Source organism: Drosophila guanche, unplaced genomic scaffold, assembly GCF_900245975.1.
Source record: "Drosophila guanche unplaced genomic scaffold, DGUA_6, whole genome shotgun sequence".
In the NCBI taxonomy this organism is placed as follows: Eukaryota; Metazoa; Arthropoda; class Insecta; order Diptera; family Drosophilidae; genus Drosophila; species Drosophila guanche.
This window is the reverse complement of record NW_022995746.1, coordinates 5,657,071-5,670,944: the sequence shown is the minus strand read 5'-3', so window position 1 is coordinate 5,670,944 and position 13,874 is coordinate 5,657,071. Positions and strand designations below refer to the sequence as shown.

Below are 13,874 nucleotides of genomic sequence, written 5' to 3'. Positions count from 1 at the left end.
AACAAAATCGTTGCATTTTTTAATATGGAATTTGTTGTATACAAAAAAAAAACCCAACAGTAATTACTAACTGAAAATGGAAAGAAGGATGCTTGGGAGATCGTTCCAACGTTTTCTCTGCTGAGCTGCTTATAGCTCAAAGTATTTTTGAAACATTACCTAGAACTCTCCTTATCGTTACATATCTTATCCGAGATCGTTTCCTTGAGTGTTGTTTACTTTTTCTTCTTTTCTTTCTTGCCATTCTTGCCTGTGGCTTTGGCTTTTTCCTTCAATTCACTTTTTCTTGCTTGCTTTTCCTCCAGCTGCGTTGCATAACAATTTGTTAGTTGAAAAGTGAAAGAGTTTTCTGCTCAGAACTTACTATTCTAAGTTTCTCCAGCTCTGCCGCCTCTTCTTTGGCTATTTTTGCGCGCGTCTCTGCGATTTTCAAATGAAACATTTGCACCTTCTCCTGATAGCTCGTCAGGTCGTCCTTGCACTTGTTCAGCTTGTTCAGTGTCATCTGTACGTTATTTTCGGCAGTCTCCATGTCCTCGTCGTAGCACTCTTGCGTTAAATTGATGCGATTCGTGTACTCTTCAATCAGGGACGTGTACTTACGGCTTGCACCATTCCACACTTTGGTATCCGTATCAGTCAGCTCTTTCAGTTTGTCGAGTTCATCTTGGATTATCTGTGGGCACATGATAAGGGAAGGTTGTTTCAGTTTACTCAAGATTGCAGGGCACATCTTTATGGTTTTATATGTTTCTATTAGTAATGAGTGAGGGTACACGAATTGGCATCAAAATGCCATAAATAAAACTCGTAAGATGCGGGTAGGCTGTCATTGAGAATGAAGTTGTATAATGTTGAGAATAATCCAACAATAAGTGGACAAATTGTTCATGTATCTGCCTCTATAATTTGTTCTCCTTCTCGTTGAACGAACCTTTACTTTACTTGCATCTTCGAAATCTTTCTGCTCCAACTTATTGCGGATACAATCAATCTGATAACGTGTCTCAATGGGAGCTTTGTCTGCATAGGAAACATGTCCGAGTATAACAGCAATCTATGCGTCAATCTATTACTCACAATCCATGAGGTATTGTTGCTCCCTTTTTAGTATACGATGTTTGGAAATCATTTTCGGATCGTGACACTTTCCCTGTCTGGCCTTAAACAATTGCGTGGCGAGATTATCGTGTTCGGTGTACATGTCCTCGTAGGGCTTGGCCAGCACCTCCATGATATCCACCTGAATGTCTCTGTCGGTGCAAGAGTAATCAGTGCATGACATGACCAAGGCAACATTTACACACTACTCACCGCAACAATGCCCCAAAACCCTGACACAAATCATTATTCTCTATCAAATCGTTCTTCAAAGATCTCATTAGACGGACAATCTCCTCCAGATCGACATAGTATTTGAGGTCCTGCAGCTGCGCTGCGGTTTGGTCGAACAAAAAGGTATCCAAATAAATCGTATCGCTATGCTTCTTGAAACGTTCGAAATATTCATGACAGGACCAACCAAAAATGGTTTTCTTTGGATCGGTGCCCTCGGGCGGAATGGTGCGCATGATCTCAATCTTCTTGATGATCTTCTCCAGCAGATAGGTGATGCAGGAAATGCCAAATCCATCCAACAGCCTCACGTAGCGGGCCTTGACCAGTGCACTTAGATCGTAGGCGGAGGATCTCAAGTTCACATTAATGGCCGACGGGCGATACTTCGTGGGCTTCCACATTGTGGTGCGTCGTCTACTTATCATCATGAACTCGATCTCGAATTTTTTCGTAGCAAAAAAATCCTTTTTTGGCACCCAATCCTCTTCCGGCTCTTCGCTTGCATCCTCGGATACACTCTCAAAAGGGGCCAGCAGCGCCTTGAGGTACGCATCGCGACAGAGATGCGACTCCGCCGGTGGCAGTGGAAAGAAACCCTCCGGTGGAAATGCATGTTTAAAACCCACTTGGGCCTGCAAAGGCTTTGCATCACGACTCAACATAATGTCTCTATATATTTATCTGTTTGGGTTTCTATGGATTCTGTTCGAGTTCTCGTTTGTGGGTAATGTTTGTTCCTGTCTCTGTCAGTGGTTGTCATTTGCTCAAAGTTTGCTTTCCGATATCCATTCGATCTCTCATTCCTTGTGAGAACTTTCTCCACATCATATTCAAGTATTGTACACAGAAAATTTGGGAAAAATTCAACCAAAAATTTAAAGTAATTAAGAACAACTTTTGCAAGACAAAATCTTTAGTAAATCGAAATTAGATAATGTCGAGGCTTACATTAGCTGCGGAGGATGTACGCGAAGGAAGTGTGGCACAGGTAGGTGGCACATTATCCAAGGCGAATCCTTTCCAGCCATTAACCCATCCTCAGGCACGTGCGCATAATGCCGTGATTTGTATTCCGCCCCGTCAGGCTCCACCCACTCCACCGGCAGCACCACTCGCCCAGGAAGGCTCTGCTCCCGCGCTGCTGCCCATCCTCGACTATTTGCGTGAGCTGCTGATCAATCCCGAACCCTTGGACCTCACACTGGACATTGCCGACCACAGACACCTGCTGTACGAGAGCATCCTCATGGTTGTGGACATACTAAGCAATGTGATTGAGGCAATGGCAAGGCATGCCCTCTTGAGTCTGGATGACCAGTATAACTTCCTGAGATTGTGCACACTGTACTTTGCGGCCTACGACATAGAGAACTCTCTACGCCGCACCATGGACGCATTGGGAAACTTTGATATTCCGACCGATAACTATTCGGTTTATACGTGGCCCCGGCACTATGCAGAGGTGACACTTGGCACAAATTCTGCCCAATCCAGTCCATATCTCTGGCGGAACGCGTACCTCTTTACACCCCACCTGGGACCACATTACTTTGAAAGAGGCCTGGGACACCGAGATGCGCTCATGGCGACGGGATACTGGAATGAAAATGACGCACCCGACAACGAGGCGGAAGGCCATAACAATGGCGTTTCGGAAGAAGACGAAGACGAGAACAATGAAGAATATGAGGCTCCTTCTTGCATGGTGAACGAAAATATCTATGTACCTCCGCGACATTGAGGACATTTAACACTTGTTTTCGATCCCTGTATAAATCTAATGTAGTTCTGTATCTAGTAAGTATTTGACCAGTTTTTGGCAAGCTTTTGTTGCAGTGTAGAAACATCGTAACCCCATTGGCGAAAGAACAACGAAAACAAAACACTTGCATTCCCACAATTAGCATTCCCAGTAGAAGACAACGGTAACTGCAGTTTCAGACAGAACAGAAAGCTGACATACGGTGCCGAAGCTCTAAATACCCTTGCACAGCTATCAACTCAAATCATAACACAATCGAAGATGCTCCCTTCTTTGGGTTGCAACCATCTTAGAAAAATCCATAATACCCTCTAAAAGGGTATGATGTAGAAACGACAAGAAACATGTAAATTACGGCCCGTGGCTAATGTCAGTCAATGTTAACATTATAACAAAGCAGCTACAACAGAAGAGGCAGCGCTATTGACGTCGTCGTCAGTTAAGCAACTGTAAATGAAACAGTGGCTGGCAGCACCGAAAAAGAGAGGGCAGCATAGTGCAATGGGGTATGATCAGCCAGTTAATACGTTCGGTGCAGGCAATGCCTCTCCGTAGGAGTACAATGTTTGCTTCACAGAAAGATATCACTCAACTTGAATGCACATAATTTCCCATAAATTACTAATTACGCACAACCGCAGAGTGTACACAGCATACTCTCTTGGAGTTAATGTAAAGGGTAAGCAAACATGCATGTGCGCATCAACTCCCACGCTCTCACACTCTAACACTCGCTCCCTCTCTTCACACGTACACACACAAACTTTGGTTTGAGCAGCTCTTGCTTTCCCTTTACGTTTCTCTCGCTCTTGCTGCCAACACTGTGACGTAGGCCCCCGTCGACCTGCGTTGGGGCCGTTTCTCACTCTCCCATTCTCACTCTCTCTCTCTCTCTCTCTCTTAAGCAGCCACAGCCATGCACACTTGTGTCGTTTTCACTCGCTCGGTTGGGGTCTACTGTTTGGCGGTGCCGTTTGCTTGCCGCGTGGCTCTGGCCGCCTGTTCCCTCGTATCGCGTAGAGGGACCTGCCTCAATGTTGCGCGTTCACTTTTAGGGAGCCTACACCGTAAAAATTAGCGCCGCTGTGGCGTTTTTTTGTTGTTGCGCTGCTATTTCCATCCAACCCCCCGAATTGGAGTTTGGGCACATCGGTTTGGTCGCCTATAGAGGCGCCGCTTCGAGTTTTGGCGCCTGCGTGGAGTGCAACGGTTTTGCAGCTTTGTCGCTTGCAGCTTAGCGGGGCCACTATTTTTGATTTTGGACGGCTCTGTAGCTGGGGCTATGAAGCAAACAGAATGTGCCACAAGGCTGGACGGATGGGAAGCTGCTTAGAAGCGTTGTCAACACGCAGACGACCCGGGGGCCAGCACTGCGGTGCCGGCGTGGCCTTGACATTTGACTTCGACTTCCTCCCCGACGATTAGGGGGCGTTGCACAGAAGAGAGATCAAGCCGTAGGTCGTGTGGCAATGCCATCTCGCAGCACAGCACAGTTACTTTGGCACCGTTAGTCGCCTCTCTCATCTTTTGCGGTTGCTCTCTCTCTTTGCCTGTGGGTGTCACATCTTTTGCGTACTTGCTGGCCACTCTCTCTTTGTCTTTCTCTCTCTGGCGTCGGATGTCATCTTTTGCAAATTTCTGAACGCTTGTTCGCAAAACCGCAGCCAGCGATGGCAATGCCAGCGGCAGCAGACGTAACGGTACATGTGACAGCCACCACGACGTTGCCAACGACGACGACGGTCGCTACGGCCATCTGATAGACAGCTGTCTCCCGGTTACGTCAGTCAAAATGACGCATCGTGTTTTGGTAACAGGAAAGCATAAAATGCCAGCAGACAATGCGACTTCTGCGAATGCGGCTGGAGCGCGAAAGAAAAATCACACAGAAACCACACCACACAAAACAAAAGAATGAAAAGCAAAAAACACACAGCACAAAGAAAAAGCAGCGCAGCGCGTCATGACAAAAGCCACCCTCGCAACACACGACGTTTGTTTTTTCTTTTTGTGTGTTTTCAAATTAGACAAAGTGCATGCAGCTAAACTCTCCAAAAGAACAGAACGGATGGCAGAGAAAGAGAGTGAGAGAGAGCGAGAGCAGTAAAACACTTCTCAAAATCTTGCGCCCTACAAAACGCAACCACAAAAGCAACAGCAACAACAGGAAATGGAAGTTTGCTTAAAATAACGACTTATTTCATGCCCTTGCAGGTAAATTCTTACTCCTCACTGCAGTAATATATACCATTTATATATGAATTCACAACACGTAGACAAGTTTTAGTTAACTTTATGTAGGGTGAAAATTGCAACTGCAAATTTCTGTGTCAAAAACACATGCTGAATATAATTGTACTATCTTAAAGGGTATACAACCAACGACTAGCGTCAAAACAATTCTTGCTGCTGCTTTCACACACACCACGGCAGAAACGATACCAAAAAAATCCAAAGTGAGCCGCCAGCGTCTGACTCTGGGCGCCTGCTGCTTTGCGGACAAAATTTGAGCAGATCCGCTCACAAAAAAAACGGCAATACGTACAAAAAACTATAAAATAGTGTTTGCGGTGGGGCTTCGTGGTCGTTCTGTGGTGCGATTGCGGTTCCGTAGGTTCCACAACCCAAAGCGTTCCAACGGCACCGGGCTCCACAAGCGCTGGCTGGCTGCCTGGCTGGCTGAGTCTTGGGGCCGGAACATCCCATGCCACTTCCAATTGGAAATTTGCTCTCATGCGAGTGAGCGAGCGCACACACAAATCACATGGGAAAAGTCCCCAACTGGTATTTTGAGCAGGCGCGCAGCTTGTTCCAGCTGCAGTCCTCTCAAAGAGTTGCTTTTACTCAGATAAGAAGCAAAAGCCAATGACAAAACAGAACGAGATAAGCAATAAACAGTGAGAGCGGAGAGCGGCCAGCAATGAGAGAAATGCACTCCACTTCCCATAGTGAAAAAGGTCACACTAATCGATCGCGGGGGGTGATAAGACTGGAATGGAGTAGCCATGGAGTATGTTACCACCATAAAGAAACTATTTATGGTATTTCATCAAATCTGACACTACTGTACATCGTATTCCCCCTGACATTTAATGACTTTCCAGATAGCTCCAAAAAGTGTTTCATCAAGAATTGAGCTAATTGAGCTTATCAAACTTTTTTCTATAAACTGATAATTATTTAGCGATATGGGGTGGACTTCTATATAAAGGCTTTAGCTTGGAGTGTTGCCCAGTCAGTCGCACGGCAATAGCAGCCAAGTATTCTAGTTCTACTTATTTAGATCTCACGGTAAGAGTTGTATAAATTAAAGAGAACAGAACGCTTAAGAGAACGAGAACGATCGCGAGAGTGTGCCATAAAAGCTTTTCCCCCCACCATATTGTTTAGTATAGTTTTTGCACTGAGCGTGTACGGGTTTTCAAGTGTAATTCAATTGCTAAACATTTATTGGTGCTCTTTTGGTGTTAGCCCAGAGTAATAAGAGAGTTTGAAGGAGTACAACATTTGTTCGTAAATGACATTGGGAATATGAGCAGTGTAATTAATATCAACAGAGACCGAAGCGACCAAATTTTTCCACTGCCTCATAAACAACGAGAGAAAAAAGCATCAAATTGTCAAACTGTTAAATGAGTTTTGTGTCGTGGACAAGCGATTAGACGGGGGAACATATCTGTTGTGTTGGAATTTCACCATAAATTTAGAGGGGGCCTCAAGTGTCGTCAGAGATAGTGAGTGGAGGAACATAATATAACCCTTTTGACTTTGGTTGTGCTCGCTGGGAAGCGAATTTGATGAAAGGAAGGTATCTGGAAAGTATGGGTGGTTCGAGAGTGAGAGCCTGTTAAAAATTTGACAACTCTGTGAAGGGAAAACCATTTAAGAGAGTTTGTTTGTTTATATTTTGTTAAAATTATATGTAGAATTGAAATAAAGAGATACCCTTAATATATTGAGAGACATCTCCCTTAGCTTTCCCACTTGTTGTTACGAAGTTTCTTTCATACTCCTTTTAATACCACCAGCCTGATAGTTTTCTGTCTCTAATTTTATTTTCTTAGAGAATTTTGTCCGAAAATTATGTTCAATCAACATTTTAAGAACAAGAAACCGAGCTCCAATTACCGTAAATATGTTAATTCTTAATTATGAATAATTAAAAGCAAAAATAACCGCAAAGGAATATTCCCTTCTTCGGAACAGGTAGAGGTAGAGGCACCTCACTTCCATTCTCTCTTTGAGTCTGTCGCTCTCAAAACCCAAACCTGTTGCTTGTCTTATACCCTGTAGAAGAGAAATCAGCTGCTTGGGAGCTTAAGATTAGAGAGAGTAAATCAAAATGCTGAGCAGGTTCATTGGCGTTTCAGCAGCAACTATCATCAGCGGTAGATCTGGCAGCATTCTGTCCAGAACTCTCTATAAGTCGGGGTGCGTATTCCCCTCGATCAGTTTCTTTTCAAGCCCGACTCCGACCACAGCGTTCAAGTGCTCGTTCTCGGCTAACCAAACATGGCCATCAAATCTCAACTTTTACTGTCACTTCTGGTGTTGGCCTTGTCAATAACCTGTAACAATGCTTCGTTTGTGCGCAGAGGCAAGAACCACACACAGACCATGTCGACGGGCAAGGCTTACAAGGTGCTGATTACCCATCCCGAGGTGCCGCAGGAGGGCATCGATCTGCTCAAAGAGAACTGCGAGCTCATCCAAGTCCAGAGTCTGCCCACCAACCGGGCCGAGCTGCTGCAAAAGATCAGGGGCGTTGACGGTGTGCTCTGGGGCGGACATGAAGCTCTCAATGCCGAGGTCCTGGATGCTGCCGGTCCTCAACTGAAGTCCATCTCCACCATGTCCGCTGGCATCGACTATGTGGATGTGCCAGAGGTGAAGAAGCGCAAGATTCCCCTGGGACACACACCAACGGTTCTGAACACGGCTGTGGCTGATCTGGCCGTGGGTCTGCTGATCGCCGCAGGACGTCGCTTCCACGAGGGTCGCAGGAAGATCGAAACGTGAGTGCACAGAGAGTTACTTCCATTACTTACTTTTAAACGATTTTAACTCTCCACTTCAGCGACAACTGGGAGAACTATCATCTCAACTGGATGCTGGGCCAGGACATCCGTGACTCCATAGTTGGTTTCTACGGTTTCGGCGGCATTGGTCAGGCCATTGCCAAGCGTTTGTCCGGCTTCGACATCGACCAAGTGCTCTACACCACTCGACGACGCGTGCACAAGGAGATTGAGCAGGAGTTGAATGCCAAGAAGGTCGACTTTGACACCCTACTGGCCCAGAGCGACTTTGTGGTCATTGCCTCTCCCCTGACAGCGGACACGCAGGGCGTGTTCAATACCACAGCCTTCAACAAGATGAAGGAGACTGCAGTTCTGGTCAACATTGGACGCGGCAGTAAGTTGTAGAACTCTCAGCTAAGGCATGACACTAGCCTCTGTCTTTCCTTTGCCATCTAGAAATCGTCAATCAGGATGATCTTTATGAGGCTCTGAAGTCGAACAAGATCTTTGCCGCTGGCCTGGATGTCACAGATCCCGAGCCATTGTCTGCCAAAGACAAACTGCTGTCTCTCGACAATGTTGGTGAGTTGAGCAATGAAAATAATTTTAGATTGTTGCTGGCAGGGGAAGTATTTCGGGCTTTTGCTATCAATATTCAGTCTTATCTCTGGAGCAGTTTACTGTAACTAAAAGTATTTCGAGGAGATTTAACTGATAAGTGGGTGTGGCAAGGTTCTATGAAGGTTATAAGAGTATCCAATGGATGTGTACAGAATCCCAAAAGGAGGAAGTATTGAAAGACATTTACGAGAACCCACCAAAGTCTCTTTATCGGCAATCCATCTCCCCTTTAAACCTCTATTTTGTTGACCCCTTTGCCCTTTCTTTCGTTATCTTTGCCAATTACTCGCGCAAGTCAAAACAAAACACAAAACTCTTATCTCTAGCCACTTGTTAATCCTCCACTTTTCTCTTACAGTTGTCCTGCCCCACATTGGCTCTGCCACGAAGCGCACCCGTGCCGAGATGGCCACCATTGCCGCCCACAATGTGCTTCGCGGATTGGTCGGAGAGCCCATGCTGTCGCCCGCCTACTAGGAAATGCAAATGTCCCTGCACCGGGAATCAGAGTGGAATAAACTTTGATTATTGTGTGGGGGAAAACGAAGCCAGTGGAGCGTAAAAGGTTGCTCATGGCAAGGCCATGGTTCCAGATGTGAAAATAAAAATGCTATAATTAAAACAACTAATAATGAATAATATTAGAGTGCGAAGTGGAAATATAAGAGCAATCTTATATCTGCAGCAAAGAAAACTCAACACAGTCCCCCGGCATTACAATCCCTCTTCCAATAATTTCTAAATATGCGAATGGTGTGAGAACAGGGAGCTTAATGCGAGAGGCAAAACCAAGGTGAATTTACTTACAAGGTGACGTTATCCGCTGTGTGGAGGAGCACTTACATATTCACCACGCTCAGCGAGACAAGCGCCAGAAAGTACCCGACAGTAACTTCCCAGTGTCGAAGACGTCACCCTGTAAGTAAATTCCCCTTGGGCAGAAAGCTTAAGAGCACACACTCAAACGTTTAAGAGAAAGAGTGCAAAAAGCTTGCCAATTGTTTGGTTTGTGTTAGGTGTTGTTGGGGTAAATTTCCATTGAACATTTGTTGGCTGCCGCTGCCCCGCGTTAGTTCCACCATGTCGACTGTTCGCGCCGCCTTCAAGGTGCTCATCTCGCACCCAAATGTGCCAGCGCCCGCCCTGGAGCTGCTGCGTTCCCGCGGCGCCGAGACCATCGTCTGCCAAAGTGTGCCGCCCAGCAGGGCGGAGATTCTACAGAAGGTGACCGGCGTGGATGCCATTTTCTGGGCGCACTACCAGCCACTGAATGCCGGCATACTGGATGCAGCTGGACCGCAGCTGCGGTGTGTGAGCACCATGTCGTCGGGCATTGATTTCGTGGATGTGCCGGAGTTCCAGCGGCGCCAGATCCCATTGGGGCACACGCCAGGAGTGGTGAAGAATTCGGTGGCGGATCTTGCCATTGGATTGATGATTGCAGCTGGGCGACACTTTCACGCCGGTCGCCATGATATCGAGAGGTGAGCCAACAGCTGTTGGAGCTTTGTGCAAGCTTTTGGCATGAGCTGTTGCCCTGCCAACTCGTTTTGTTTATTTGAAATTATAATATTTAAATTATGTTTCAGTTCGCAGTGGAAAACGGAGCTAATTGACTGGCGCATGGGCCAGGAGATCCGCGACTCTGTCATCGGTTTCTTTGGCTTTGGCGGCATCAGTCAGGCCATTGCCAAGCGTCTCCAGTGCTGGGATGTGGCCAAAATTCTCTATCACACACGCAAGCGCAAGGAGAACGAGGCGGAGTTCAAGGCGGAACATGTGCCCTTCGAGCGGCTGCTGCGGGAGAGCGACTTCCTCGTGGTCGCCGCACCACTCACCGACGAAACGCGCGGAAAGTTCGATAAGAAAGCCTTTGGGTTGATGAAATCGAGTGCAGTTTTTGTCAATGTGGCCAGAGGAGGTGAGTAGTGGAATTGGCAGTTTGTTTGTGGCTTCATCTTAACTGGGTTCTGCTTAGGTCTCGTCATGCAAAGCGATCTGCATGAAGCGCTGACCACAGGGCAGATCTTTGCCGCGGGCTTGGACGTGACAACACCAGAACCTTTGCCAGCGGAGGATCCCTTACTGAAGCTGCCCAATTGCGGTGAGTTCTTGGCAGTTAGATTATGATATATATGTCACTCCATATTCAACCTTTTATTTGCAGTTATTCTGCCCCATTTGGGCACACAAACCACGAAGACTACGATCGAAATGAGTCTGCTGGCGGCCAACAATATACTCAATGGCATGGAAGGAAAGCCCATGATTAGGCCAGCATATTGATCGAATGAGGCAGAACAAATTCCATTGAGTAGTAAAGATTTCTCTCCCTTATTCACTGGAATTCCCCTGCTTATCCACCAGCACATGGGGCAGGTACAGCGGCTCCCACTCATCCCGCTGCAGTGCCTTGAGATACTTTCGCCGCTCCTCCAGCACTTGCTGCAGCATATCCAGGCCGGGCTCCTCCGCCTGATGCTTCTGGGCAATCTCCAGAGCCCTGCGCCAGTTGTGCATGCGAAGAGCGAGAGCCACTGCCTGCTGGTACCTGCGATTGTGGAGGAGAATGGTCTCCGCCTCGAGCATTCTGCCCAGCATCAGGGAGTTCTCGGCCATCTGCTCGGCACTCGAAGGGGTCAGGGTCTTCAGGTGCTGCAAGTAGCTGACTTTGTCGATCTGCAGCGCTGCCGCGTAGGCCTCCTCGCTGAGCTGCAGCTGATGCTTCCTGGTTGCGACTGCCGCCAGTGTGGCCCACAGACTCGAGTGCTGGCCCATGCGACAGATCTTCAGGGCCTGCTGCCACTGTCCCTCGATCAGCGTGCGATGCAGCACCTCACAGTAGATGCTGACGTTGACGGGCAGCAGGGCGCCGGCACAACGAAAGGTGACCACAGCATCCTCGAAGCTATCGATGGTGATGTGTTTGCCGAACTCCCTAAAAGGGGACAGACTCGGGATTAGCTGACGGTTCCAGGCATTCCACGCACCAACTCACGCCGTGTCCAGGGTAATTGTCGTTAAAGCTATGATGGTCGGATCGGAGGCTCCCTCGCCGGGGCAATACCAAATGCTGTAGCAGGAATCATGCAAGCCCACGAGGATATTCGTTTCGCTGGCCCACTTGATGGCCGTGAGCTGGGTGCCAATCTTGTAGATCTCCTCCTGTCGCTCCCCACTCAGATTCCGCGTCTCGCTGATGTACAGCTCCCGATTGGCATCGATGAAGGCCACGAACTGATCGTCCTGTGTGCCGGCACGACAGGCGGCGATCTCCGCCAGCTGCTGCTTGGCCTTCAGCGAGTGAGGATCGTACTGCCGCGATGCACCGGGCATCAGATCAAACAGATGCAGCAGACTCGTGTCGGAGTTGTCGCGAATGGCCAGGACATCGAGGCCCAGGGACAGAGAGCGCCACGTGAGCAGCGGCAGCTGGGCCTGAGAGCCGGGATAGCGGGGATTCAGGTGCAGCCGACCCGTGTAGGTGTAGACCCAGATCGAAGAGGAGTCCAAGATCATAAAGTATCTGAAAGGGAGTACAGAATATTTAAGGAACTTCAGGCAGCTGCTGAGGCATGCACCGACTTCTTGCCCACTTCAATGACCCTCGTGTCGTTCCTGCCATCAATGATGATCGGCGTATTGATGTACTTCTCGTTGTAGATGTGCACCTGATGCGTGGTGGCCACCACCAAGTGCCCATAGCCCAGCCCAAAGTTGATTACCCGCTGAGGAAAGTCCAGCACATCCCGACTGCCATTGGCAATGTCTCGCAGCGCAATGGACTTCCTGCTGGTGCTGGTGGCCTTCAGGTTCCGCGAGATGAGCTGCTGCTCCACTGCATGGGCGACAATTAGCTGACCCGTGGAGGTGCCACAGGCCGCCTGAGTGCCGTCCGCGGACCAGGCCAGAGCGAAAAAGGAACCCACACTGGGCGCGGTGAAGCGAGCGCTGTTGTAGGACCACTGAGAAAGAAGGGTACAATTTGGTTTAGATGTTTGCTAGAAAGTCTTTTCCGTGGATCTCACCCCCGTGCTGTGGCACAGCTTCAGCATGTTGAAAGTGCCCACCAGCAGAAAGTCCTTTTCGGGATTGAAAGCCACACTTGTAATGGCATATTCCTCCGCGGCGCTGGTGAACAGATTTGCGCCCTGAGCATCCCAGATCTTAAAGCGAAAATCCTCGCCGCCAGAGGCTATGATGTTGGACTGCGCGGACCAGCTCAAGGAGAGCACCAGGCCATCATGGGCACGCCACTAAAAGGGGGAAATTTTCAAGTTGTATTCACCTCATCGAAGATCTCCACCAGACTTACCCTAATCGACTTGCTGTTGGCTGCCAGCGGTTTTATGGATATATGTCCACCCTGGCAAAACACAATCGAGGTGGAGTTGGGCGCCCAGCGAGCACAGCGTATGGCCTCCTCGTTCTGCACGACTGTGGAGCGCAGCATGCCCGATCTTGACCAGATTTTGATGACACCATCCTCGCCAGCGGTGAGCAAACCAGCGCCATCTGGACTCCAGCGACCCGAACTAATGGCTGCGCCATGTGCCGAGATGCTACGCTCCACCCGCGCACTCTTGTTGAGGATGATGAAGCGTCCGTCGTTGCTGCAGATGAGCAGCGTGTCGCTGCCCTTGCCGCCGCCACTGCTGCGACCGCCCAGCAGCAGCCAGTGCAGATCCGTGGGCACAAAGTCATCTGGCAGCTTGGCCACCTCCACAGAATCGCGGCTCACGTCGCTCCACTTGAATATCTGATGGTCATCGCTGGGGGGATGGCAAAGAAAAACTTCAGATGGTGGAAGTGTGAAGGAAATTTATGGTTTTTCACCTCACAAAATAAATGTCCTCGTTGCTGCTCCAGTCCACACAGCTCAGGGGATAATTGTTTGGCTGTGGAGTGCTCTCTGCCGCGTTCTCTGACGCTTTTATGGAGCTCTTCTTGCAGAACCGTGTTCTTAACTTCATTTTGGGCACATCTGTAGTGACTGAAGATAATAATTTGCCTTTGTTTTGGTAGTAAAATGGTTGTCAGGGTGAATATTTGTTGACCATTTCAGTTGCCATGGTGGCCCATGGTTCGGGCCTTGGTTGGTTTCTGCATAGACTAAAATAACTACTTCTCTA

General features: G+C 48.3%; 5 protein-coding genes across 6 annotated transcripts; 3 read left to right on the top strand and 2 right to left on the bottom strand.

Annotated features, from left to right (window-relative positions):
• Nucleotides 1-101: 101 nt before the first annotated feature.
• Nucleotides 102-2,124, bottom strand: LOC117582647. The gene is made up of 5 exons (XM_034270543.1): nt 1,315-2,124; nt 1,081-1,253; nt 935-1,023; nt 365-676; nt 102-305 (listed from the first exon to the last, which is right to left on the bottom strand). Exons 1-5 carry the CDS (start codon nt 1,998-2,000, stop codon nt 216-218), a joined length of 1,350 nt encoding a protein of 449 aa, XP_034126434.1. The 5' UTR covers nt 2,001-2,124; the 3' UTR covers nt 102-215.
• Nucleotides 2,125-2,154: 30 nt separating this feature from the next.
• LOC117582649 lies at nt 2,155-3,139 on the top strand. The gene is made up of 2 exons (XM_034270546.1): nt 2,155-2,326; nt 2,381-3,139. Exons 1-2 carry the CDS (start codon nt 2,273-2,275, stop codon nt 3,077-3,079), a joined length of 753 nt encoding a protein of 250 aa, XP_034126437.1. The 5' UTR covers nt 2,155-2,272; the 3' UTR covers nt 3,080-3,139.
• Nucleotides 3,140-6,318: 3,179 nt separating this feature from the next.
• LOC117581796 (glyoxylate reductase/hydroxypyruvate reductase-like) lies at nt 6,319-9,371 on the top strand. Of its 2 annotated transcripts, none has more exons than XM_034269237.1 (5): nt 6,319-6,391; nt 7,696-8,115; nt 8,178-8,515; nt 8,578-8,703; nt 9,101-9,371. In XM_034269237.1, the coding sequence occupies exons 2-5, from the start codon at nt 7,718-7,720 to the stop codon at nt 9,217-9,219; spliced, it is 981 nt and encodes a 326-aa protein (XP_034125128.1). In that variant the 5' UTR covers nt 6,319-6,391; nt 7,696-7,717; the 3' UTR covers nt 9,220-9,371. The 2 variants fall into 2 exon arrangements, with proteins under 2 accessions (XP_034125128.1, XP_034125127.1); XM_034269236.1 differs by lacking the exon at nt 6,319-6,391 and adding an exon at nt 7,428-7,531.
• Nucleotides 9,372-9,822: 451 nt separating this feature from the next.
• On the top strand, nt 9,823-11,064 carry LOC117582234 (glyoxylate reductase/hydroxypyruvate reductase). Its single transcript, XM_034269845.1, has 4 exons — nt 9,823-10,226; nt 10,332-10,663; nt 10,721-10,846; nt 10,910-11,064. Exons 1-4 carry the CDS (start codon nt 9,823-9,825, stop codon nt 11,026-11,028), a joined length of 981 nt encoding a protein of 326 aa, XP_034125736.1. The 3' UTR covers nt 11,029-11,064.
• On the bottom strand, nt 10,875-13,730 carry LOC117581792 (intraflagellar transport protein 80 homolog). The gene is made up of 6 exons (XM_034269223.1): nt 13,579-13,730; nt 13,058-13,514; nt 12,771-12,998; nt 12,328-12,707; nt 11,741-12,268; nt 10,875-11,680 (listed from the first exon to the last, which is right to left on the bottom strand). Exons 1-6 carry the CDS (start codon nt 13,713-13,715, stop codon nt 11,077-11,079), a joined length of 2,334 nt encoding a protein of 777 aa, XP_034125114.1. The 5' UTR covers nt 13,716-13,730; the 3' UTR covers nt 10,875-11,076.
• Nucleotides 13,731-13,874: the final 144 nt, after the last annotated feature.

Coding starts and splice junctions, on each gene's coding strand:
- LOC117582649 (XM_034270546.1), top strand. CDS start 2,273: ATGTCGAGGCTTACATTAGCTGCGGAGGATGTACGCGAAGGAAGTGTG. Junction 2,327..2,380: donor GCGAAGGAAGTGTGGCACAG/GTAGGTGGCACA, acceptor ACCCATCCTCAG/GCACGTGCGCATAATGCCGT.
- LOC117582234 (XM_034269845.1), top strand. CDS start 9,823: ATGTCGACTGTTCGCGCCGCCTTCAAGGTGCTCATCTCGCACCCAAAT. Junction 10,227..10,331: donor GGTCGCCATGATATCGAGAG/GTGAGCCAACAG, acceptor ATTATGTTTCAG/TTCGCAGTGGAAAACGGAGC. Junction 10,847..10,909: donor ACTGAAGCTGCCCAATTGCG/GTGAGTTCTTGG, acceptor TTTTATTTGCAG/TTATTCTGCCCCATTTGGGC.
- LOC117581792 (XM_034269223.1), bottom strand. CDS start 13,715: ATGAAGTTAAGAACACGGTTCTGCAAGAAGAGCTCCATAAAAGCGTCA. Junction 13,515..13,578: donor GAGGACATTTATTTTGTGAG/GTGAAAAACCAT, acceptor CCATCCCCCCAG/CGATGACCATCAGATATTCA. Junction 12,269..12,327: donor GTCATTGAAGTGGGCAAGAA/GTCGGTGCATGC, acceptor ACTCCCTTTCAG/ATACTTTATGATCTTGGACT.
- LOC117581796 (XM_034269236.1), top strand. CDS start 7,443: ATGCTGAGCAGGTTCATTGGCGTTTCAGCAGCAACTATCATCAGCGGT. Junction 7,532..7,695: donor AGAACTCTCTATAAGTCGGG/GTGCGTATTCCC, acceptor GTTTGTGCGCAG/AGGCAAGAACCACACACAGA. Junction 8,116..8,177: donor GGTCGCAGGAAGATCGAAAC/GTGAGTGCACAG, acceptor TCTCCACTTCAG/CGACAACTGGGAGAACTATC.
- LOC117582647 (XM_034270543.1), bottom strand. CDS start 2,000: ATGTTGAGTCGTGATGCAAAGCCTTTGCAGGCCCAAGTGGGTTTTAAA. Junction 1,254..1,314: donor GGTTTTGGGGCATTGTTGCG/GTGAGTAGTGTG, acceptor TTGCACCGACAG/AGACATTCAGGTGGATATCA. Junction 1,024..1,080: donor GCAACAATACCTCATGGATT/GTGAGTAATAGA, acceptor TTTCCTATGCAG/ACAAAGCTCCCATTGAGACA.